This window comes from Delphinus delphis, chromosome 9 (genome assembly GCF_949987515.2).
Source record: "Delphinus delphis chromosome 9, mDelDel1.2, whole genome shotgun sequence".
Taxonomy (NCBI): Eukaryota; Metazoa; Chordata; class Mammalia; order Artiodactyla; family Delphinidae; genus Delphinus; species Delphinus delphis.
In genome coordinates, this window is record NC_082691.1 from 34,884,338 (window position 1) to 34,908,511 (window position 24,174).

Here is a 24,174-nt window from a genome sequence, read left to right on the forward strand (position 1 = left end):
CACCCTTTTCTACTTTACTATTCCCTTACCTCTCCATGACCTTGCTTTTCTGCATGGCTACACTTACCTTTCCTGCAAGGCGTAGGCCAAATGCTATCCTCCATGGACTGCTCCAGTCTAGTTACAGCATCTGAGTGCACTTAACATTTTGTTTTTCATTTTTAAGTTCCATTCACTTCTTCCTGTGTAGTGTTTCTGCACATATATTAGCTCCTCAACTTTATTACACCTTTTTTTGGTTCATAAGGACATAGTTAAACTAGTAAAACTAATTAACCTAGTAAAAATCTATCCTCATAAAACATATGATCAGTCATTTATGGAATGAAAAACAGATCTTCCTATGAATCCGGCCTTGGCCACCTACTGGCTGCGTTCATTTATACACGGTGCTTAACCTCTATGTGTGTTGTTTTCCTTATTTGAAAAATTGACAGAAATGGTATTTATTATCGCTGAGGAGTAAGACAATTATATAAATAACACATCATTAGAGTACAAAATATCTGCTATACCATCAAATGCAATGGTTTAGCTAAACAGATTGTTTCCCTACCAGGGTTCAGTTGAGGAGAGCAGTTCTTGGCTGAAGGGGAAGCTCTGAATATTTCAGCACAGGGTTTCCTTTGCCAAGACACCACTAGTGGTCGAGATAGCAAAAACATGGAAAGGGGAAGTGAGATCCTGGGTTCCTCTCGCATCTGCCCCACTGGCCAACATTTAGTCCTGTAACCACATTTAGCTGCAAAGGAGTCTGGGTAGTTAAGTCTCAGCTGTGTGCTCTATTCAAACTCAGGGTGTGGGTCCTATTGCTAAAGAGGGAAGGGGAAAATGGGGCCAAACAACACTCATAACAAAATCAGTATTCTGAGCCTGAAAGACTGTAGCCCAAACCCAACTGGGATGAATCCTCAAAAACAAAGGCCTTGTTAAACCTCCTGATAGCTTCCATCTGATCTCTCCAGTGAAAACCTTTTATCTATAGTATGCTACACATATCCTTTCCTTCAAACTATTAAAACTCCTTAAGGACAGGAAATCTGTCTGCATATCTTATTTAACTTTCAGTGTGCTCCCTCATCTGCTTTAGTTTTTCCACTAGATTAAATAAAGGAAAATCACAACACAAGGGTACTCCATAAATTTCACTTGTTTAAATATGGCTCTGGAGAATGTGCAGTTGAAGATTATGAACATGATATGTTTGTATCAGGGTGATGGTAGAAGCCTTTGTCTGCTAGAAAAAGCCCAGTTTGTCTTTTAGCTAATTTTTCAGTTTTTGTAATTAGGATATTCCTTCTGCTTTCACCATTGGGTGGCTATTGAAGGGAAATAGAGTAATTAGGATGGCCTCACATCTTTATCATTGGCTCTACAGTTTTCCAGAAGTAGTAGCTTTTTGGAATTATGTAATGTCCTCTACCAATGACCATGTATGAATGTTATTGCATTTCCTTGTGTGACAATGTACTATTGTCTGGCAGTGCTGAGAGTCATGTAGCACACAATAAGAAATAAAGAAGCATTCTGTGCATACTTAGATCTTTACATTTTTATTTTAAAACATAGAATTTCATATTGGTTAACACCTACTTTTAAACAGAATGATGCATTAATTAAATGCCTTGTCATAACTGTTATAAGCTCTGTTATAAAAATAAACATCTCAACAAACTACAGTGTCAGCTCTTTAATAAATACATAAACCAAAGTTAGTAGTCAATCAGAATTATATGAACAGGCTCATAGTATACAATGTGAAATCATCATATTCCCCAATCTTCTATGTCATTTAAGGCAATTTAAATTTATGTATAATTCAAAGCCAGAAATAATAAGAAACTTGCTTAATGAGAAATAGTTTCTTTCTTAGAACTATTTTATATTCAAATATTTTAATTTAAAAATACACTCTATATTAAAAAATTTTTTTTTACAAAGGCAGGACTTAAATGAAACACATAGGTTATATTACTGAAATTTAAAAACATTTCTACTTTTTTTGCAGACATTTAAAAAACTTTAATGAAGTAGCTGGTAAATGTAAAATGGTTTTAAAGTTATGTTAAATATACACCAAATGAATTTCTATATTAATATGTGCAAATTTATATTTTATTTTAATTTAGAATTAAAATATTTTATATTCAATATTAATAAAATCTATGTGCCATACTTATTGTGTGGAATTGTTATCAAAATCACATTTATCTGTTGTACAGTGTAAAGTTAGTAAAGATTTTTTACACAAGTCATACAATTTCCATCCTTGATGACTACAGTGTTTTGGGTTTTTTTATTGTTGGATTAGATGATTTTAACTGAAATAGGTTATGGAGGTTAGAAACCTGATTAATAGAATTACCTTACAAAGGTAAATTTTTGTGGGAAAAAGTAATCCAGGTAGATAAAAGAGTAGTGTTATTACTCTCAGGTATTTCATTAACAGCTGCCCAGATAGCTGAACAATTGTTTCATATAAGTCAAATAATTTAAATATGCAGTTTTATGACAGTTGTTACATGGGCTTAAGGTGAATTTATCAGAGCCAAAGAAAAAAGTCAAACAAAAGAACAGAAATGATAAAGAATAAAAATGTAAGAGAACTTGAAAGGAAAGTTTTCCTACAACACTGATTGGTTATATATTTTTCTCCTATCATTGACATACAACATACAAGATGCTGCAAAACCTAAATATGCAAAATCTAAATCTGATGGTTTTATGTAATATTTTTCCAGTTAATTCTGTCTAAAAGTGAGATGATCATATGCAAGTATTCTTTAGGAAGTAATAGAAAGAATAAAAATTTGTTAACAAACCTGGGAGAAACTCACTCATTCTTGTCAGTTAGGTTAGGGTTCGCTGAAATTGTAGCCACTAGCATAAAGCATAAGTAGGAGGCTGAAAGAGCTTTTATAACCTAAAGGTCTACAGGATTTGAACTCATAATCAGATGGTTAGGCTCCATGTTGAGTTGTATGTGATCCAGATGTACTGAAAACTGACTTCACATGTTATCATAAATGTGTTATTAAATATTTATACAAAAATGAATGTCCCTATACCCATGAATATTTGGTTAAAGATAAATTAATATAATGTTTATTTAAGCAAAACTTCAAACACTGCATTAAGAGGTCAACAACTGTAAGATACATTTTAGAGATGTTAAATTAAAAAGTGGATGTCTTAGAATTAATGAAATATGAACATGTATAATTAGTTACCCATAATAAATTTACCATTGAGGAATTATAAGAGAAAAGGGAAATGATCTGAAAGAATGCTAGTTTTATATTTCTTTCAAAATATATCTCAGTTTGCATTGCATGAAGTGGAGTTCTTAAGGTCGATATAAATAAGGATAGTTGTAAATTAAATGTTAAGAGTAAATAAAACAATATAATATGCACATGATTGAACTCCCAAGTGGTTGTGTTTCACTTGATACTTTTATTAAAATATATAGATCTCAAATCCTTTAAAATTGAAAGAAGTCGAACAGTTGTAAAAATTTAAAATTCTTCATTTTTAATGGGTCTTTGTTCAGGTGCATAGATTCAAATAACTTTTAAAATCATTAAGAGATGTATGGAAATGAAGAACTTCATTATACCATTACAGTCAGTTATTTTTCACAATTAGGCTTATTGAGCTTGAAGTTTTGGGGCACTCTCTTAGGAAAAATGAATAGAAAAGAACAGGAGTAAGGAAAAGAAGGAAAAGCCATTGAGTTTAACTTACTATATCAGGTAACAGGAGGAACATAATTCTAAGGAGAAAAATTTTCATAGTCCATCATAATCATATTTCAACATCTTATAGATGCCCATTGTCATACATAAGAATATCTTCAATAGATATTAAGTGTATATTAAAAAATTTTGAAATTTATTCTTTAGTGAAGTGTTGCATCTGATGCATCCACTAATTTTAATTTTGAATTTTGAAAAATTTGCCTCCAGAGAAATCTATTCTGTTTAACCTTAGATTTTTTTTTTATCTTTATAAACCAAAGCTAAATTAAACATTTAGGACATAATCAGAGTTTTAGTGAATTTCTGAGTGTTTCAGAGAATGTCTGAGACTTCATAAATATTAATAAATTTCAAAAAAAGATATCAGATGCTTATAAATGCATGTACACTGCAGTGTAAAGATATCCCCAGAGAAGTAAAATGCATACAGTTATATTGTAGTACATATATGGCACATTTCTAAATCATGAAATACTTTAGGGCACAGAAATGCTGTCGTACCAAAAGTGTTGTTGAAGTTCTTAACTTTGTTAATCATTTAAAGTTTCATAACTCGTGTTTAATATCAGTGAATCTCAAAAGGCTCCTGTGTTCATATTAGTTGAAAATAGGCTTTATTTACATAAATTATTTAATCTAAGAATACCCTGTTTCCCTTAACTTTTAATTAATTCTAGCTAGTCAAATATTAATTCTTTTCTCACAAGGAAAATGTCAATTATTCAAGTAAATGTAAGCTCTAAAATCTTTTAAGAATTAGACCTTTAAGTAAAAAAGGAAAACACAAGACATCACAAGCGTAACTGCAGTCATCATCTAGCATTGAACTGCCTATCAGAAAGTTTGTCCCTTCCTATGAGAAGAGCCTTGTTCCACTATAAATTAGTGCAAACTAGTGAGAGTGTCAGAATATATATCCCTTTATTTTAAGAATTTCATTTTATTATGCTATTTTGGATAACTCAGCCCACATAGAAATTAGCTTATGAACATCATAATGTTTTAAAATTTTTAAATGTTTTAAAATTTTCAGCATTTCAGTGAATGGATATTTTCCACTTTTTCCTTTTTGTGGGCTGTCAAATATCCATTTATTTTCTTTTTTAAAAAGGATGCTGTGACAGGCATGCTTCAAAAAGTTTTGCATTATCCTTGGTGATCAAAGGTATTTTACATAAGTGAGTCACAGTACTGAATTATGTCAATGCTGCTGATTTCTCATTTGGGGAAAGACATACAGTTCAAGCTAGCATCATAATTGCTTGGCTGCAGGGGACAGCTGATGGAGTTATTGTGTTTGTTGGCTGCAGAACAACTTATTATATGTTTTTAAATCCTCTTTAGGGTAGAATATGGAGTGGGATTTAGTCTTCATCGAAATGCAAATATCTGGCACTTTAACTCAAGTGTTGAAAGACAGAAAGTCTAGGAAGCTGATTATAAGAAGACATTTTAAAGGAATTTAAAATAAATTCCTTAGTTGTCATAGGCAAAGCTCTGTACTGCATACAGGACTGTTGGACTTCTAGCCAATAAAATCAGACTGAATAAGTCTGTAAGGATATGGTAATTGTGAGGAAGTTCCTGTTGGGGAGGATAAAAGTTCATGGCCTCTGTCTGTATCAAGCTCTCTGGCTGAGCACGGAGCACTGCACAACTCCAGGGGGCGCCGTTCACACAGGCTATGGTGTGAATGGACTTCTCTCTAGTTAGGCTATTTTGCAGTCTCTTAGAAGCTGATTAGCAGATAGACTGGAAGCCAACCATGGACAATTCTGTTTGAATTACTCTTTTCTGCTTTGTTTTGAAATTTTCTTATACTTAAGACTTCAGTAAATCACATCTAAAAATACTTGCCAATTGATTATTTTAAAGATTTAAGAGGTAGTATGACATTGTTCAGTGAACACTGGCCTGGCAATAAGAAAATAGTTCTCTTTGAATGTTGCCACTTGGTCACTTAGGGGTTTTTGAGAAATCATTTAAACTTGCTGAGCCTCAGTTCTCTGACTAAGTACAAGAGTGAATTAGCTTATTTCTAAGATATTGTCTATCCTCCTCCAATTGTGTACTTTTAGAATTCTGGTGAGTAAGGTTGAGGTGATTCAAAGAAAGAATGTCCTTAGACTGCATTGAAGGGCAAAACTAATATAGCTTAATTTAGCTTTTAATTTGAAAAATGCTACTATCTACTTGGAATAAATATTGGAGAAGACTCAAAAGTGTGGCACTTTGCTTAGAAACTCCACAGAGTTTCTAAATATGTTGTGAATTTCAACCTGATGATTAGACAAATGAAATGGTGAAAAAATCCATCCAGTTTACCAGGTAAGAAGATATAAAACTCCACATCTGCACACAACGAAGCTGTTCAAATTTTGATTTACTTGAAGTGTCCCTTATTAAATGTTTGGCTTTTAAAAGTATTCTAATAAAGTGACATTGTATTATTATTAGGTTTTATGGCAGTAGTAACTTAGCACTTATTTAATCCAGTCATCTGTGACATTCTATAAACTTATCCTGTAAGAAAGAAAACCAAAATATAAAGGCGAAGAGGAAAGAATGTTAGAATTAATATCCATCTTGTAAAAGAAGAAAACAAACACACATGCATGAAACTAGTTTCAAAAGCAATATCCCTCAAGATTAAGCTTTTATCTGTTCATCTCTTGAATGAGTGAAACACTAATCATTTACTTATCTATCTGTTCTTGTCTATTCACTGCCAATTGTTAAAGTGTTTGGCAACATTAGTATAACTGCCGTATTATTTTTTCATCTGCATGTTTGGTGCAGGGATTACTGTACCCTTGTAGTGACACAATGCCAAAACTATCTCACAGCATTGTCTCTCTGGGAAGTGTAGAAATGGCGGGTATCTGTAAAGTGTAATCAGTGCTCTTCAGATGATCTACATTCTATGCTGATCTAAATAAGTTATATATTACAGTAAAGTGCTACAATGATACTAGTATCAAACAGTAGTAAGACACATTTTTCTCTGAAGAATTCAGCAGCAGTGTGAGTCACATGATGATGAGGATGCTTGTCAGTCTTCATTCGAGTGGACAACCAGCAACTGGCATGATCTAGAAAATTTATCTCCTCCTGTGACTTATAAAATTATTATTTTATAATAATAATTTTTAGGAGCGATCATTAAAAATCCAGTTTCCCATAAAGTACTTTTTTATCTTTTTAGAAGTTGCACCTGAAAGTTTCATGAGTGTTTAATTTGCTAATGTCCATTTTTATTTCTTCAGGTTTCTCACGTCGGTAGGTTACTGCTCTTGTGCAAACACCTTGCAGAATCAACTTGTCCTTGATGGAGAAGAAATATTATCATTAATTAAGTGCCTAAATATTGAAAGTAGACAAAAACATACTGAAAGTATTTCTGTTTTAGAATTCACTGACCTTTTTTGAGGCTGACACCCTGTAATCTGCCGAGGACTTAACTTTATTACTATTCCATTGTAGTATCACCTGTCTAATAATAAGGACTTTAAGCAACCCAATCAAGAATGTAACTATGAAGATGATGAAAAATATCCTCAAGTAGCTTGGGCTAGAGAAACATTCTGTAAAGAAGCAAACGAATAAATGGTTTAAAAAACTGGAATGAGTAAATCAAAAGGTTCTAACAATAATGTTAGAAGTAAATAGTGTTCATCATCTCAGTAGGATCAGAGATATTTGCAAATCTACATTTTCAAAATAGAGGACTGCCATTGTTGATTCAAGAAGTAAACTAATTATTATTACACATTTATTATTCAAATCTTTTCAACAGAAAACTCTCTTTTGGACAGTAGCCACAATTAAGGTATTCAATAAGATTATTTCTTTGCAGCTTGATTCTTTATTTGAACTAACTGGAATATGTCCAAATCCCTTAACCAAATATAATTTTATCCATGACAGAGAGAGGGACAGTATTTTGGTGTGGTGTGGATCACTAAGTGGAAAATAGGATTTAAAAAATTATTTAACAGCTCTGTGCATTAACGTATGTTTTTCTTGTTATGCTTACTCCTCATTTGTTACACATCAGTAATGGAAAATAAAGTAAACATCTGCAGAAGCTAAAATCAGTACTACTTTAATAGATGAATAAATATTTCCTTTGAAACTGCAGTGTAAGTTTTCATTATTATTACACATAGCTTCTCCAGGAAATGGGAGTGTATAATTTGGGACAATACCCAAATCTCTTTCCTCAATTGTTATTAATTTATTTTTTACTTGTCTGTTAACCACATCTATCCTATTTTGCTTCTAAAAATTCTGCTTTTTGTTTTTTCAAGAACAGATAATTACTAGCTGGAAAAGGAAATGCTACATTAAGAGGAGGGGCATTCTAGGTCTCTGTTTTAGCCCTAGACCTTTGGCAAACTCTAGTTGGAAAATCTGCAGGCTCTGTGGCTGTTAGAGGTATTACCCTAATCTAAGAGGAACATGGTTGCATAATACACAAGTACTCCACAGAACTCACCAGCTGCCCCACACTCACAAAATTACCTCCTGGCCTAAAGAAGCATGTGTTTTCCGTGCATCCTCCAGACTTTGGGGACTTCACCTAACTGTCTGAAGGTCTCCTTGAGAATGGCTTTTGGGAGGGGACCTGCCAAGGCTTAGAAGAACAGTCAGTCATGAGTGATTTGTGTCTGAAATCCCAGGGATGACCAAGCATTTCTCTTGAATACGCCAAGAATTCAGTAACAAGGGCAGGGGCTCTTCTCTAAGTGGGAAGACTTAGAGCCCAGTTTTCTCTTGGTCATAGTGATAAGGTTCCTTGAAAGAAATGCTAAAAGGAGGCTGGAGGACTACTAACTGGAATAGAAGCACCAGATGCAAGTGCAAGTCTCCCTTTGTTATAGTCTCACATGCAGAGAGAATCCAAGATGCTCTGTTCAAAAGTGGTACCCTTGGTGGTGCCCAGGTTTGTGACATGCATGCCTTTCATTTCCCTTGGCTGACTTAGAATACTTAATCAGCTAAGGTGGCACGTGGCTTGATCTCACTTAATGGCTTCTTGCCTAGTAGGAGCTTAGCCAGAAAGACCAAAAGAACACCCTTTAAGTGTGATCAAGTGGATAGATAATAGAGGTGGCTAACAAATGCCCTTTCCCTCTCCTTGCACAATAGTTGTGAAGGGGAGGGTAGCCCCCTAGCTACTAATACATTTTACAAATATTTCTAATGGACATTTTTGGGACTCAAATCTGCATGCATTTTTAAATTTCAAAATTTGGGGAGCCAAAAATTTAGCCCTGGCCATGCCTCTTTTCTTAGTTTAGGTCAAGCAAGGGCTTTTCCTAAGGAGCTTTAAGGGAATAGTTTTTGTAACCACACTTAGGTCAGAATAGGTTTGTTTCCTTAACATAATAAATTACGTGTTGACAATAAGAGCTTTATTTATTAGAAAAGGCACTTGGCTTTGGGGTGTGATTGCTGCAGCCCCAGCTGGCAGCACATGGGCTCTTTTCAAAGCCAAATTTATTATGGGCTAAGATTAGTGTGGATGTGAGGGGAGAGGGAAACAAAACTCTGCAGAAAGTTTATTCTCCTGTGCAATCTCTTTAAGACCTGGAATTATTCTTACAGGTTAGAGGAAAGACTAGAAATAGTAGTAGCAGTAGGAACATTTTAATGAATACATAATTTCAAGCTTCATTTCTAATTCTTATATAGTTTAACACCTTAAACCTGAACAAAATGGGGGTGCTGGCTTTTGAGTTCTAATGAACTTTTGTCCAAAATGATCTTTGAACTCAGCTTTCACATGTTTCTTCCATTCATATATCATCTTTTAACTGAAAAAGTTTTTTCATGTTCACTGGCTCATTTAATCCACACAACTCTTTGAGGTTAGTATTATTATCTCCATTTTACAGATGAGGAAACTGAGGCTCAGTGAAATTTTGTAAGAGGGCTGATATTTCTTAGCTACTACTGTCAGGAGACATGCCTTAAGCTAAGGTCTTCAGACTAAAATTTCCATACCCTTTCCACTGTGTCACCTTTATATTCATTCACCCCTAAATTATATTTATATCAGAATGAAAATTATCAGGGAGGAATGGCCCTTTTGAAATTATGTACTTTGCAAAATTAAATCATTGCTACTTAGAATTTTTTGGCATCACCTGAAACGTGAAAATAAATGTTCGTTTGACATGAGGAAGGTTATAACTGGAAACAAGTTTGGATTGTGAAGGGTAATGATGGCTCCATAGACCTTGTCTCTAAGGGTGAAATGGACTCTACCTAGGAAACTCCTATTCTTGGCTCACTGAGGTCTCTCTAGAAAATCTGTTTGGTATACTTCCATGGAGGTGCACAGCATGCGAATTTAGCTGGGTAGTTGAGATGGTAGTTTAATTGTTAGGTGGGAGATCTAGCAATTCAGCCATACCATGGCAAATATCCTCAGCTGGTTTTATAGAGCACTATTTCTTGGAGGTTGAAAACATTGAAGCAGTTAGTTCTTTCTTTAGGATGGTTGATTATGAGCCTTTTTGGGGAATATGATTCTCTACAGATACTCTTCAGTACTTTGATTATTAACCTTTTGTTTACCTGATGTTTGGTCCACATAATGCTGTTCCTTGAGAGTACATGAGGTTTTACACCGATCAAGTATAGCTTGAGACAGATTGTGAGGGTGAAGGCATTGCATACAATTCCTGTAAGGGGAAACAGAAGTGAAAACATTTAATTTTTTAAAAGGTTGTAGCCTATAGTATTTTCTGTAAAAAATAAAATAGGGTACTGCTTTAGGACAGCAGAATTGTAAAACGGGGAAAGAAGACTATGACATTTATTTGTAATCTTGGCTGAATTTAATATCATGGCAAAGTTACATTCTAACCACTTAAAATATTTTAATGTATAAAATTAACATAATGATTTTTCTGTACTGAGAAGAAAATCTCTAGGAAATGAATAAGATACTCTCACTGCAAAATCAAAAACAAAACCAGCTAGCACAGATGTTTTAGAAGATGAATATTATGATACTACTAGAAAAATTTAGCAATGAACATACAGTTCAAATTTTGGTTGGGTTCATTAGAAATACCTCCATCACTCCATCGTTATCTTCCTAGTGTGTTACATAACCTACAGTGTATAATTTAAAAAATTTTACTTGAGAATGTCTTTTTAAAAATTGAATAAAACAAATTGTAAGGCACAGTGATATTCTGAGTAGTGGTCTTTGAGCAGGACTCAAATTGTTATTGGAAAATTAATTATTGGCACAAAACAACAATGCCACCATTATTTAACATCACCTTTCCCTTATCCATCACTTCTTTCTAGAATGCTTCGTAGCCACCACTTTTTATCTTTAAAAGAATAAAAATAAAACAATAATAACAGCTAACATTTATTCTATGATTACTATGCACCAAGTACAAAGGTTTAGGTATATTTTGCATGAACATCTAATTTAATTATCTCACAGAATTATACCACAGTATTATTATTATCCTCACTTTTAATATCACAAAACTGAGGCACAAAGAATTTAAAAAATCTTGCCCTAGATTAAACAGCTAATTAATAGTAAGTTGGGAAGCAGGCAGCCCCTAAATCATCACATCGTACATCTTAAACTTACACGAGGTTATATGTCAATTATATCTCAAAAAAGCTGGGGGAAAAAAAATGAACCTTTATGAACACTGAATATTATTCTTTAAAGAAAAAAACCTATTTCAAAAAAGGCAGTGAATACCTAGATAAATTTTCATGCATGGCCAAAGATTGGAATCTAAGTCTTCTAATTCCTAAATTCCTCATTCAGTTCTTTTTTAGCATGATGATAACAATTTATCTGGAGAAGATCCTGCTTTTAGGTTAAGGTAGGCAAAATAGAAAAGGTCGAACATGACTATAATGAAGGACTGCTTTATGTATATTTGGAATCAGGAAACACATACCAGTTTTCATTGCAGGCTGTGTGACATGTGGGACAATGTTCACAGAAGCGGCCGATGCTCCTGGGATCGGTGCACTCACACCTGCCACATACACATGTGCCTCTTCCACTACACACTTGGCCTTTTGGACTGACACAGTGCTGGGCAGATGCTGTTGGGCACTGGCACCGATCCCCTTCCCAGCCCCTGAAGCACTGGCATTTGCCTGCCTCACACTCTCCATGCCCTGCAACAAAGACACTCCAAGACCTAAGTTATTGAGGTCACTGACTTTGTGAAGCATTTCCAAACATGAATTCCCCTTCCATTTCCATGGAAATACACTGACAGTCAAGTGAATAGAAACAGCATCACTTTCTATTTGTCTGACATAAACAATACCAGGACTTAGGAGTGTCTATTTTCAAAGCTGTTCTGTTGTAGATAATCTCCCCATGGTAATCTATTGTGCTGACAATTGTGAATTCTGCCCTGCTGCAGTGGCTGCCCAACTACTTGAAGGTCGCTGTACATTCAGTTTTAAATTAAAAAGACAAATATAAAGAAGCTACAGAGGCTGATGTAATGTTGTCTGATTTGAAATTTGAAAAATGGGTATTTTATGAATAGCTTCCATAATTTTTCTCTTAGTCACTCATTATTGCTCAGGGCCTGGGATAACTTTGAAGGTCTATTTGGCAAACCCTTTTAAGTGCTTCAGTTCTGCTAGTGCCTTGTTTAAAGATAAGATCTCTGGGGAAGTTGAAGTAATCCTTTCACATCTTCAGCACATTATTTAGCAGGTTTGTGGGACATGTCTTAAAGTATGCTGTGAGGTGTTATTAGGTGTTAAATGAGAGAAGGCAAGAAAGAAAGCAAGGTGGTATGTGTGTGCATGTTGTAGTTGAAGAAGAACACTGATTATACTCAGTTAAGTGGATTTTAGCCTGCAGGAAGTATGCAAGATTTAATATGCTAATATGAACTAGAAATCTTCAAGAGAGGGTAAATTTTCAGGGCTGTAAAATGTTTTTCAAGTTTATCTGGCCAAAGACTTTCCCTTCCTTCCTTCTCTTTTCCTCCCTCCCTCCTTCTCTTCCTCCTTTCTTTCCTTCCCTCAATTCCTGGCTTCCTCCCTCCTTCCTTTTATTGTGGAGCACGTCACAGGGTAACTGTTCCTTAGCATCTACTGTTGGATCAGCTCAATTTGTTAAATGTAGAACTAATGATATCCAGGCCAAACAAATGCCTGCCAGACCCGGTTCCCTGTATATGGGCTGCATGCCTAATCCTAGCCAGCATATCTGTGATCGTGTGTTCTTATTCTCAAAGGACGCTAGTGAAGAAAATGCTTGTCAGCCTACAGTTTGCATTTATAACTTATATACAAATAATTCAAAGCAGATTCTCAACTGCCTGTAGGTCAGTAGTATCATAGTCATATAGAAGGACCAGTGCATTGATTTTTAATTCTACTATTAACAGAGACTGGGATTCTCAGTGTATTTCAAAGTTCATTGAGAGCTTGACAGCTGTGGGAAATGATGATCTCAGAATTCTTTTTCTGCCCTGTCCCAAACAGGATTAACACTAAAATATTAGATGACAATTGCAGTTTGTTCTAAAGTCATCTATAATCCATTCTACCTAGATACCAGGTACAGCTGAATAAATGTTTAGAATATAAAATATTATGTGTATAAGACAGAATATAAAGGAAATTTGCCATCACATATTTATGTGATATAGGGCACATTTTTAATTTACACAAGAATAAAAATTTATTTTGTATAGGTTTGTTACTTTCCATATGCTTATTACAATGAAATATTTCATTTCATCAATAATTTAATTAATATTTGCTTACCAAAATGCAAACTTTAAAAAGGTGCTTTAACAATAAGTGGATTTAGCACACTGTCACAGAAAACTTAATTCATTTAAAAATAATATTTTGTATTAATTTTCAAATGTTGCATATATTTTCTAGAATCTAACCTCTAGGTGGCAGTAAACTGAATTAGCCAAAAAGTACTTTTGATATTTTCATTTTAAATTATCTCATTTTTAAATCTGGTCTTTGTGTGGCCTCTGGGCCTAATCTAGATTTCTTATGAAACCAGCATTTTCTTGAAGAATTCTGTCCTTTGACAGTTTTGTTGCTGGCGTTGTTCCAAAAATAAACTAGAGAAATTTAAATTACTACAGATTTACAATGCCATCTATGATAATGCATTAAGAATTTTACAATGAATGAAAAGTATATTTTTATAGCTAACTATCCTCTGAGCAAGATGGAGGGAGTAACCACGTATGAGAATGAATCAGATCCTTCTAGAAGAATACCCAGATTATAGAAAATCTGTCAGACATTATCAGTAATTTCCTTTTCTGGTATATGTCTTTACAAGATCAAGGCATACTTGAAAATAACAATTAACTTTTGGTTTTAATTTTTAAATATTTCCTGTATAAAATAATTTAAACTATAAATATCAGAATCATGTACTGTAAATCTGTAGCTATGTCCTAATTTCACAGACTTTGAATATTAAATTCATAGTCAAAGTTGGTAATTATAAAGATGTGATTTAAAGATACTTTAACATATATGCTAGTTTAATATATAACTATATAAATAACTGCATGTACATACTTATACTCACCAGCACACAGATTTCCATGGTGATATGGACAAGAAAAGTCATCTTTTTCACAGTATTTTCCATACACTTTTCCAAGCTTAATTTTGTGACATAAACATTTCCCACAAATACAAACTCCTCTACCGCTGCAAGCAGGTTGATCCTTGTGTGACTTGCAACTTTCAGAAGGAAATTGATCTTCATCAAAATGACATTTATTCTCATCACACTGGAAGCACTTGGCATCTAGAAAAGTTTCTTCTACACACTTTCTTTTAGGTCCTCTGCTGTCATCACACCGACAGCTGCAGTTTCTATGTATATGAATTTTAGTGGTTTCATTGAAACCAATAGGTTTGATTATTGCATAGCTCTTTCCTTCCATGACATCACATTTTTCCATTGTAACTGTTACATTGAAAAGAACCTAAATATTTGGGTGGGGAGGAAGAAAATATATTTATATGTCTTGATAATTTTTATTACCAATATTATATCTGTTAATAATATTTAAGTCAATAATATACCATCTTATAGAAATTAATATTTATAAATTACACATGCATTCTCATATGTAGACATAACATTCCTTTTTAATTTCATTTATTTCCTAATTAATGAACTGGAGAGTTAAAGGATGCAATGACTGAGACTTGCCTGTATTACAGCATTAAATGGACATGGGTTCAAGCCTATTTGAAATGTGTACTCTACTTCCGATCATTAATTTATATCCTCAACTGACTTCTTAGTAAACTTGAGAGAGAATAGACCATTTTCTGGATTCAGTTCTTAACATGTGGAGTTACTGAATATATTTGGCACTAAAGATAGATCAAATAAAGTCAAGTCAAGAGCTTCTGCTCTACTGGTTTAAAACCCTGAGATGAACAATTGTTCAAATGAACAATTTTTATTTTGTTTCTGTTTTCCAGGGGCCCAAGTAAGTTTTAGAGTTAAATTTTAGTTTATACATGGTGTTATGAAGAAAATATGGGGCTTTCCCTGATGTTACTCAAGGGAAAAAGATTTAGGATTCTCACTTTTAGATCTTAAGATCTCAATAAAAGGTCATACATTTGTCTCACTGGAAGATGTTAGTCCACAACTAAGGATCTGGCCTGGCAGGAATTGGTTTCCCCCATGCAAACTACAGAATGTCTTTCTCCTGCCAAATTTTTCCTTTTTCTCTATTTTGCCTTCCTGTACAACACGATTGGCTTAGTGTGTCTATTTATATTTGTTAACTCACCTTATGATCTTCAGGTACTTTGGCAAATAAGAAGGTTACATGTTTTTTTTCCATGTTAGACTGAGATAAGTTACAATTTAAAAATACTTTGTGCTAGGCTTTTTGGTTGGGATGGAATTAGATTAGATAGATAGATGATAATAGATATGGATGATATATATAGATGGATATATATATGAATATATACAGATTCACGCTCTCTCTCTCTCTATATATATATGTATGTGTATATAGATATAGATAGATAGATATCCATCCCAACCAAAAAGCCTAGCACAAATATACACACTGATATGAAAGGTCTAAATTTAGGTTTATACGTTATATATATATCCATTCGGAATTAGAGTTAGTCTCATAATATTAAAATCAATACAGTTGGTGTCAGACTTGAAATGTTTTTTCTCTTTAAAAATATAAGGATTAACAGACTGTAGGATAATGTGGTCAACTGCCAATATTAATAGAGCAAAACTTGGGGTTTATATAATTAAGTGGTCAAATGACTCTTCCTTAGTCAAACTGTTTATACTACTTGGTTGAAAGTGAGGGGAAAAAAGGGATGTAGACAAAGAAAAAGAAAAAAAATGTAAGGAGTAAGGAAAACCATTCTGCCAAAATCGATTTTGAAAGAAAGAGCTACTTCTAAAAAGGTAACCTTTTCTCAGAAACTAACTTAGCACTATCTTTTGCTAGCACAAAGTTTCTCTATATTCAGTGGAAATTAAATATGTATTTTGTAAACTGGCATAAAATATCTTTTGAACAAAATTCAAGGAGTGATTATGGAGGAGCCTACAGAATTTGAATTTGAAATAATTAATTTCAAATATACAGCTTGTTGGAACAACTATACTACCTGCAGATTCTAAACTTCCCAAGAGAGAAAATTATATTCTAACTAAAGAGAAGGAAGATTCTCCTTTATTCAACCTTAGAATACTAGGATTTTTAATCTCTTTCAATAACTTTTTCTTTTTGTCTATAGCATGATATTAAAATAATAACATCATAGAACCTTGGAGATGGATGGAGGTAGGATTGGAAATCTTCTAGTTCTAGCTGTTTATTTAAAAATGAGGCAACTGATGCCTCAAGAGGTAAATGACTCACTGAAAATCACTTCATTCTACAAGAATTTCTTGTAAAAGCATATTTCTGTATATTTACTTTCTATTGTGCCAATCCTGGGAGAATCCATATCTTCCCCAGTCCTATTTCCTGATGCTGCTATATCCGGATCTCTCTTTTCCATATCTCATTCCTTTTTAGTTAAATGATGACACCTTTTTTTTTGTTGCTGTTGTTCTTAACAAATTTCCGTACCTCGTAGGTCATTGTATTGAGCTAATACAAGTGTACTGGGACAATCACAAAGTGAAAGATTTTGTAATTCTTAATCTTTATCAACAGCATTCTTCTCTGTCGTTTTTACTTTCAACTTTCACATTTACTCTGAGAATTTTCAGATTTGAAACAAAAAGGTATTATCATCATCCTAAGTATAGGCACTTCTTGTTTGAGGAGATATGATTTCCTAACATTCACTGTCTGTGTCATCTAAGTTTAAAGTTATTATTATTAAATAATTATTTAATATGATATATATTTATTTATTTTAGCTAGAGAGTTTGAGAAAACAGTCAATGGAGTTACAAGAAGTAGGAACTTAGGGATTAGATAATAAAAGTTACTTTGAAGTGTAAATGAGATTCTTGAGGTCGGTAGTAAAAAAAGTTTTTCTGAATGGTTTGATTTTTCTGTAAGAAAGCATGCCAAACAACTTAGTTTACTTTAAATGGGAAAAACGCACACGCACATACTTCGTCATTGCTTGTCACATTTCCGCATCCGTCTGTGCCTGGCTTTCTGCTCCCATCTGGACAGATGGCAGTAATGTTAAAATAGATGCCTTTTATCTGGTTTTCCACCTGAACTTTCACTTCTGAAATGAGTTTCTGCAGAGATGACATTTTTTAGTTGTATACTATAGCAGTTTCTAATGTAAGCAACAAAACAGAGTCAAGTTTATCATGTCATTCTAGATTTAATTTTTAACTAAATCAAAGAGTTTGTCTCTGTAAAAGGTCGATTAAAAACAGTGTTTCCACATAATGACCCAGTTACATTTGAAATACATAAAAAATACTGAAGGATTATCTGCATTTAAATGGCTCTATTTTTTCACATATTTCCATGACTGCATTTTGATCACTTCAGAGATATTTCTCACTCAGCTTGTTAGGAAAATAATCATTTTAATCCAATAACATTTATATTTTTTGGTAAAATTTAAATAAAGCATTGAGAATACATATATCATCATAGAGGCTAAATCTTGACAGCTTAAAATCTGGAACATGCTTCTGACATTTACAGCTGTTAAAGAAGCATTTCCGTTTCAAACATTTTAGACTATCATGAAAGCTAAACTGCCTTACTGATACAGAATTGAAAGGTAAATTTTTGGGAGGGCATTTCTATACTGTAGGTATAAGAAATACCTGCCAGTTATGGCTCTATAAATTCTCCAAGAATGGCCTAGAATTTTTGCCAAATCCCTGGTGCTTGCTTATGTCAATCAAATTTGTTCCAATCCTTAATACTGAAATAGAGCCCCTTACTGGGCAGAAAATCATTTGCTCATTTATTCACTAATTTATATAATCATTCAAAAACCATGTATGTATTGCCTATTATGTATCAAGCACATCCTAATTTCATCCAATCTCTGGGTTCCAAAAGTTCTAGCTGCATTAAATATATTCTGTAGATCTGTGTGAATTTCATCTCATAAAACTAAGAGTCTATCACATGCAAAAATCCTTAACTTATTTTTGTAAACAAAAGGAAAGGGAAAAGATGAAGTATGTACCTAAGGAAAGAGTGAGTAGCAGGGTGTGAAGGAAAAAGAAATCCCCATGGTTTCTAATTCTTTACTTGAGTAATTTTTCTTCTTCAACTGTATAATCAATAAAGAGATGTGTGCTTACTGATTAATAATTGATCATGGAATTATGGTAGTAAATCTTTAGAGTAAGATACTTCCTCAAATTTTATTTGAATAAAGGTAAGACTATATTAGTCACATTTTTTATCTACTAGAGAATTCATACATTGTAATCACTTAATTAAACAATTTCAGTAAAAAATAGAAACTTCTAATGGTATACAAATGGTATTGATATGGTTGGTTTGACAAATCAGAAGGAAGTTCCTAATACCATGACTGTTCTTTTTGCCCTTTTGAAATTCTGCTTCCCTTAAAACCTTAATCTAGTTTAACCAATGTTTTTCAAACAGGGTATGAAGACAAATATCTAAAATTTTGCCCAGTTTTGAGATTAAGAAATTAAGTTTCAGGGCTTCCCTGGTGGCGCAGTGGTTGAGAGTCCATCTGCCGATGCAGGGGACACGGGTTAGTGCCCCGGTCTGGGAAGATCCCACATGCCGCGGAGCGGCTGGGCCCGTGAGCCATGGCCGCTGAGCCTGCGCGTCCGGAGCCTGTGCTCCGCAATGGGAGAGGCCACAACAGTGAGACGCCCGCGTACCGCAAAAAAAAGAAATTAAGTTTCAGACACAGTCTTAAGCTTGTCTTTTAATATCTAACAGGAACAGAGGCAGAATTTATTTTTTCTAATGTATAATTATTTTTTATTCAACATAATTTTTTTATGTCTTAATTTCAGCTAAATTACTATTAAGTTATTATAGTCATGATTTTTATATAGTTTTAATTCTAATGGCAATGCAGATGTAAAGGATAAAAAACAAAATGCAATCACATTCACCTGTACTAAATTTGTATATAATTTTATAAAAGTCTTAAAAAGGAAATGCAAAGTATTAAAAGTTAGAATAAAATATTTTTATTATTTTTTTCTTCAATGAGCTGTGAACAGTTTCTGTTGAGCTGTGAAGACAAAATGAAATTTCAGAAGAATTTTGAAAGTATAGACATATATAAAATAATAACAGAATCCCAACTTAAGGAGATTGTTTCGCCAGAGTTTTTGTTGGTTTTATTAAAATTGTTATTCAGATTGTTTAAGGTTAATCAGAACTGCAATTAGATAATGCATCACATACCTATCCTAGCAAATAAAGAACATGAAAAAAAACCCTGCTGTTTCCCTTTCCATGGGTGCAGTTTGAGATACAGGAAAGTTTGTCGACTTATATTTTTTCTTTGGGGTAATAAATGGGTTCATACTATGAAAACTAGGGTGACTTCTAACACTGTAAGCTCCTTTCTTATTTTGATTATACTTGGGAACAAACTTCGGATGGGAACGAATTGTACACAGGTTTGGTTTTCCTTGATAAGAAGCTGCACCAGTCTTAATGCTTTTTGTTTTTGTTTTTGTTTCGTAACAGTGAAGAAGAAATATAATTAAAGATGCTTTTCTTATTTCATCCAACATAGTCTTCAGATATAGAAAAATTCCTTGGCAAAAAACAGAAAAACAAAAAAATCTCGCAAGGTTTATTTTCCTTTTAAAAAAAGAAAGTTTAAACAAGTCCTTCATTTTCTATCCCGTGTCTACTTCCTGCCTTTCTCTTTTGTAATTGAGTTGAAGGCAGATGTTCCATGAAGAAAATGAGAAGAGAAGCCTGCGATTTCTCACAATGCTTGGGCTACTTTAACACTGTTCAACTCTACTGTGTCAGGAAGGGAAAAAGAGAATTTTGGGAAGTGAGAGTTTATCAATGGTGCATAAATTCAGGGTAGAATAAGGCATATCTTTAGACACTATGTAAAAAAGAAAAAAACAACAACAGAAAAACAGATTGTGTAACACAGGAGGAAGCATGTGGAAGCTAGAATTAAGGAAGACCTAGGTTCTGGTGCTGCTGCTTCTGCTTGTTAGCTGTTTGGCCTTTGATTGATTTGCTTAGCTTCTTTGAAGTTCTACAAATACACAGTGGGAGTACTAATACTTGCCTTATAGGTTGGTTGTGTGGATTAAATGAGGTCATGTATGGAAAATAACTGGTTCTTAGTGGTATTAAAATGACAGCTACTATTATTACAACTTCTTAAAAGAGATTATTCTATCCAGAAATGACTTAGATTGAGAGAGCAGATGTTTCTTAAATCTTTGCATTTGGTACCCACTCTACACGAACTGGGGACAGCATACAACTGTCATCTCAATAAAGTAGTGTATCTCTTAGGGTGATTCTTTTAATCAAACTAGTTTAGTAAAACTGCTAAAGTAAACGATTGAACAACCAAGTTATTGATCTAGGAGACCCCAACAAAGTTCTCTTAGTAATCTCTGTATCTCATATAGTTCATTTTCCCTGGAAAGTTGCTGTTTATAACACTGTGGATTGATTACTTTATCTTTATGGCACTGGAAATTGTGAAATTTCTTGGTAATAAAGTATGTTCTATAGCTGTGATTTGGTGACTCACTGAACATTTGATGAGGAAGGAAATTTAGATAGTCTGTAACTCAACCTGAGTTTAGTAAACTGTGTCATTGAGACATAGTGAAGCACAGAAAACTGAAATGACTTTCCCAACGTTCTATAGCTAGTTAGTGGTAGAGCCAGGGCTAAGCTCAGTTTCCTAATTCCTAATCTGTTTTTTCCACCACTCCTCTCAAGATGATAGGGCATTAGTTTGTACCTTGCCATGGAAATTGGGGTTAAAAGTTTATTTGAAAAAATGTGTACAGTATATACATACCTTATAGGCTTCTACAACCAGATTATTGAGGTTTGCAGCCTTTGATTCTATTTCACCAGCAATGGTGCCAGGCAAGAGGGGTAGAAGATCCTAGAAAACATACCAATAACCTGCACTTAATGACAATAGTATACAGTGGTTTAGCAATCAACAAATATTTAAAAATCTGTAGTTATCAGTGGAAGGTGAGTCATTACATGAATCAAAAAATATGAGACACAAGAAAAATATAAGCAACTAAGCAGAGCAGCCAAAACATATGTTCCTGAAATAGTATGTATTTGTATGTGCATGAGTGTGTGTGCGTTCACAAGTTACATGCTGACCTAAAACTCAAAGCACAGACCGGCATTTCCCAAACTATCTCCCATAGAACATGGTCCCAAGAGATTTTAAAATGAAAAGGGTTCTGAGGGCAAATAAGTTTGATAAGTTCTGCATATGGTTTATTCCACATAGAGACTCAAAATGTACACCACTGCAATTCAGAAATGATTTAGCATTATTAAATGCAGCATTCCCTAACATTTACTTAATTACAAAACTCTTTTCTCATGTAACATATACAACTATTCTGCAGAACTACTTTTCCATGGAATGGTCTTTAGGACATATTTGCCCAGACAGGAGAAAAAAATCAAAGTCACAAATGGAAGCTTCATGGAGCGGGTGTTCTTGATGGATGGTACATAATAATTATGGAATCAACTCTAGGTATTCCTAGTGAGAAATGAGAATTAGCAAAGGCTTAAAGGTTTACTCAAGTTGTAGATGAAGTAAGGATAGAGAAGAAACTAGTCTGACTAGAGTGAATGGTGCGGTGCATATTTATATGGAATCAGATTATGAAAAGTCTTGAAATACATTTATATACTCATTTTACCATTCACAAGTATCATTAAGTTCCTGCTGTATGCCAGCTACTACTTGGTTACTAACAATTTGGTATCTCAGGTAATAGGGAAAATGTATCAGTTAAATATTTTAAAAATTCATTTATACAACCTTGATTAACTAACCACCATATACCACTTTGGGAATGCTAAATTGCTATGCCACATAGTTTCCATCCTTAAGGATCTCACAGGAATATAAATGACAGTTTCAAAAAACAACGTACACCTGAAGCAATAGACATATGTACAGACCCTAATGAGAGGGATACTGAGCAAGCATTTGAGAGCTGGGGAAAGTTGTCAGGGACTGTTTCCTGGAGGAGGTGATTCATGAGCTGTGTCTTAAAGGATGAGTAAGAGTCACGTAATGATGGAGAAGGGCTTTCAGGCATGAGAGTTAGGTAGCAAGAACAAAGTCACAAAGGAAAGAAAGAGCCTGGTGAGTGTGTGTACACAGGAGGATTAGAAGCACGACTGGAGGGACAAGTTTAACGCAGACAATATTAAAGACTTGATCCTCTAGATCAGAGGGAACCACTGGAACATTTTACTCTGGGGAGTACTGTGCTCACACCTGTGATTCAAATAGCTCATCCTGCAGCCGAGTGGAAGATAGATTTGGGAGATGAGTTAGGAGGCTGTTACAATCCAAACAAAGATAATTAATAAAAATATCTCTGAGCAGCCAAATTAGGTGACTGAAACGGCATACACAGGACTCTTAGCAGAGCCTGTCAGGCTTTTAGAACCTGCTGACTCTTACTTTGCACACAATTCAATTAATAATAAACCTGGTTTTATGGTTTAACAGTCAGTGGAAATTTTCTTAAAGGAGTAGGGAGAAACTGCTAGAGCTAATATCACCATCAAGAAGTAATAGCAGAGAAAAAGGAGGTAAAAGCAATAAAGAGCTGCACAGTAAGTTGAAATTCAATTTGAAATTTAAGCTTAGGGGTTAAGAACACAGGATTTAGGCTGTTAGGAAAGTTTGGGGAAGTATATAACTTCCCTAAATGCATTTCCTTCATCTTTAAAATGGGCATACTAGTAATATTGCCCTCATTGTTATGAGTTTTAAGAGTATTAAATGAGTTAATGTTAATAAACTCAGTGCCTGACAATAGTAAGTGCTCAATAAGTGGAAGCAGTTACTATTGTTAATAAAGTGATTCAGGCATTTAATTTGGGTCAGAGCCCTACTTCTGTGGATATTAATGGTTGTTTGCTTAAAAAGGGGGTTCCATGGTATATAAGTTTGGGAAAACAGGGATTTATATTTTCACTATAAATTTCTAAGAGAAGAAATGGTATAATTTAAGTAGCACTTTCAGATGATAAACGTGGTAGTCAGGTATTAGGGAAATTGTTGAAGGGAACACCAGCTTTGTGGCAAGTTAAAATGGGTTCAAGTATTTGTTGAAGCCAAAAGAAAATGTAGTTTCTCTGAAGTATTCAAAAATAAGTAAAGGACATTAGGAGTAGAAGGAAGAAGCAAAGACAACAAAGGAGATGAAGAAGACCCAGTGAACAGATATGTGTAATGAAAATTAGGGTATCACAATATTGTAGAAATGAAAAAAAGAGAGTTTTCTGGAAAAAAGAACTTTAAAGACTGTGAAAAGAAAGCTATAGCAGGATCACAGAAGTTACAGGTTTGGGGGTGACAGGGGGAATCCCATTGGGTGCTGCCAGAGTGACATAGGTGCCAAACGTCTTTTGGGCTTGTAGGACTCACCTGGCCCAAAAGATACTGGACAAAATCAACATTATTCTTATGTAGGAAGGCTTTGACTGGGTTAGCCAATTCCATGGCTCCTCTTGTTCCTTTACTAGATGACCTAGACCAAACCTAGGTACGTTGGTGCTATTTTAAAATATGCTGCTATTCCCCAACCTAATCTATTATAAAGATATGCCCATGGGCTAGAAAAAGCAGAACTCTGGACATGAGTGGTATACTTCGAGTGTGAACTACTTTTCACCTGATAAAA

At 34.1% G+C, this 24,174-nt stretch overlaps 1 protein-coding gene across 1 annotated transcript in view; it reads right to left on the reverse strand.

Moving 5' to 3' along the window:
- Positions 1-6,030: 6,030 nt before the first annotated feature.
- The window catches only part of ITGB8 (integrin subunit beta 8), a 92,410-nt gene continuing 74,266 nt past the window's right edge, over positions 6,031-24,174 (reverse strand). Inside the window, exons 8-14 of the mRNA XM_060020404.2 lie at positions 21,288-21,377; positions 17,413-17,547; positions 14,359-14,764; positions 11,714-11,939; positions 10,347-10,453; positions 7,182-7,345; positions 6,031-7,085 (exon numbers count right to left, since the gene is read on the reverse strand). Coding sequence (XP_059876387.1) covers positions 6,963-7,085; positions 7,182-7,345; positions 10,347-10,453; positions 11,714-11,939; positions 14,359-14,764; positions 17,413-17,547; positions 21,288-21,377 — 1,251 coding nt within the window. The 3' untranslated portion in view covers positions 6,031-6,962. The remainder of the gene's footprint in view (positions 7,086-7,181; positions 7,346-10,346; positions 10,454-11,713; positions 11,940-14,358; positions 14,765-17,412; positions 17,548-21,287; positions 21,378-24,174) is intronic.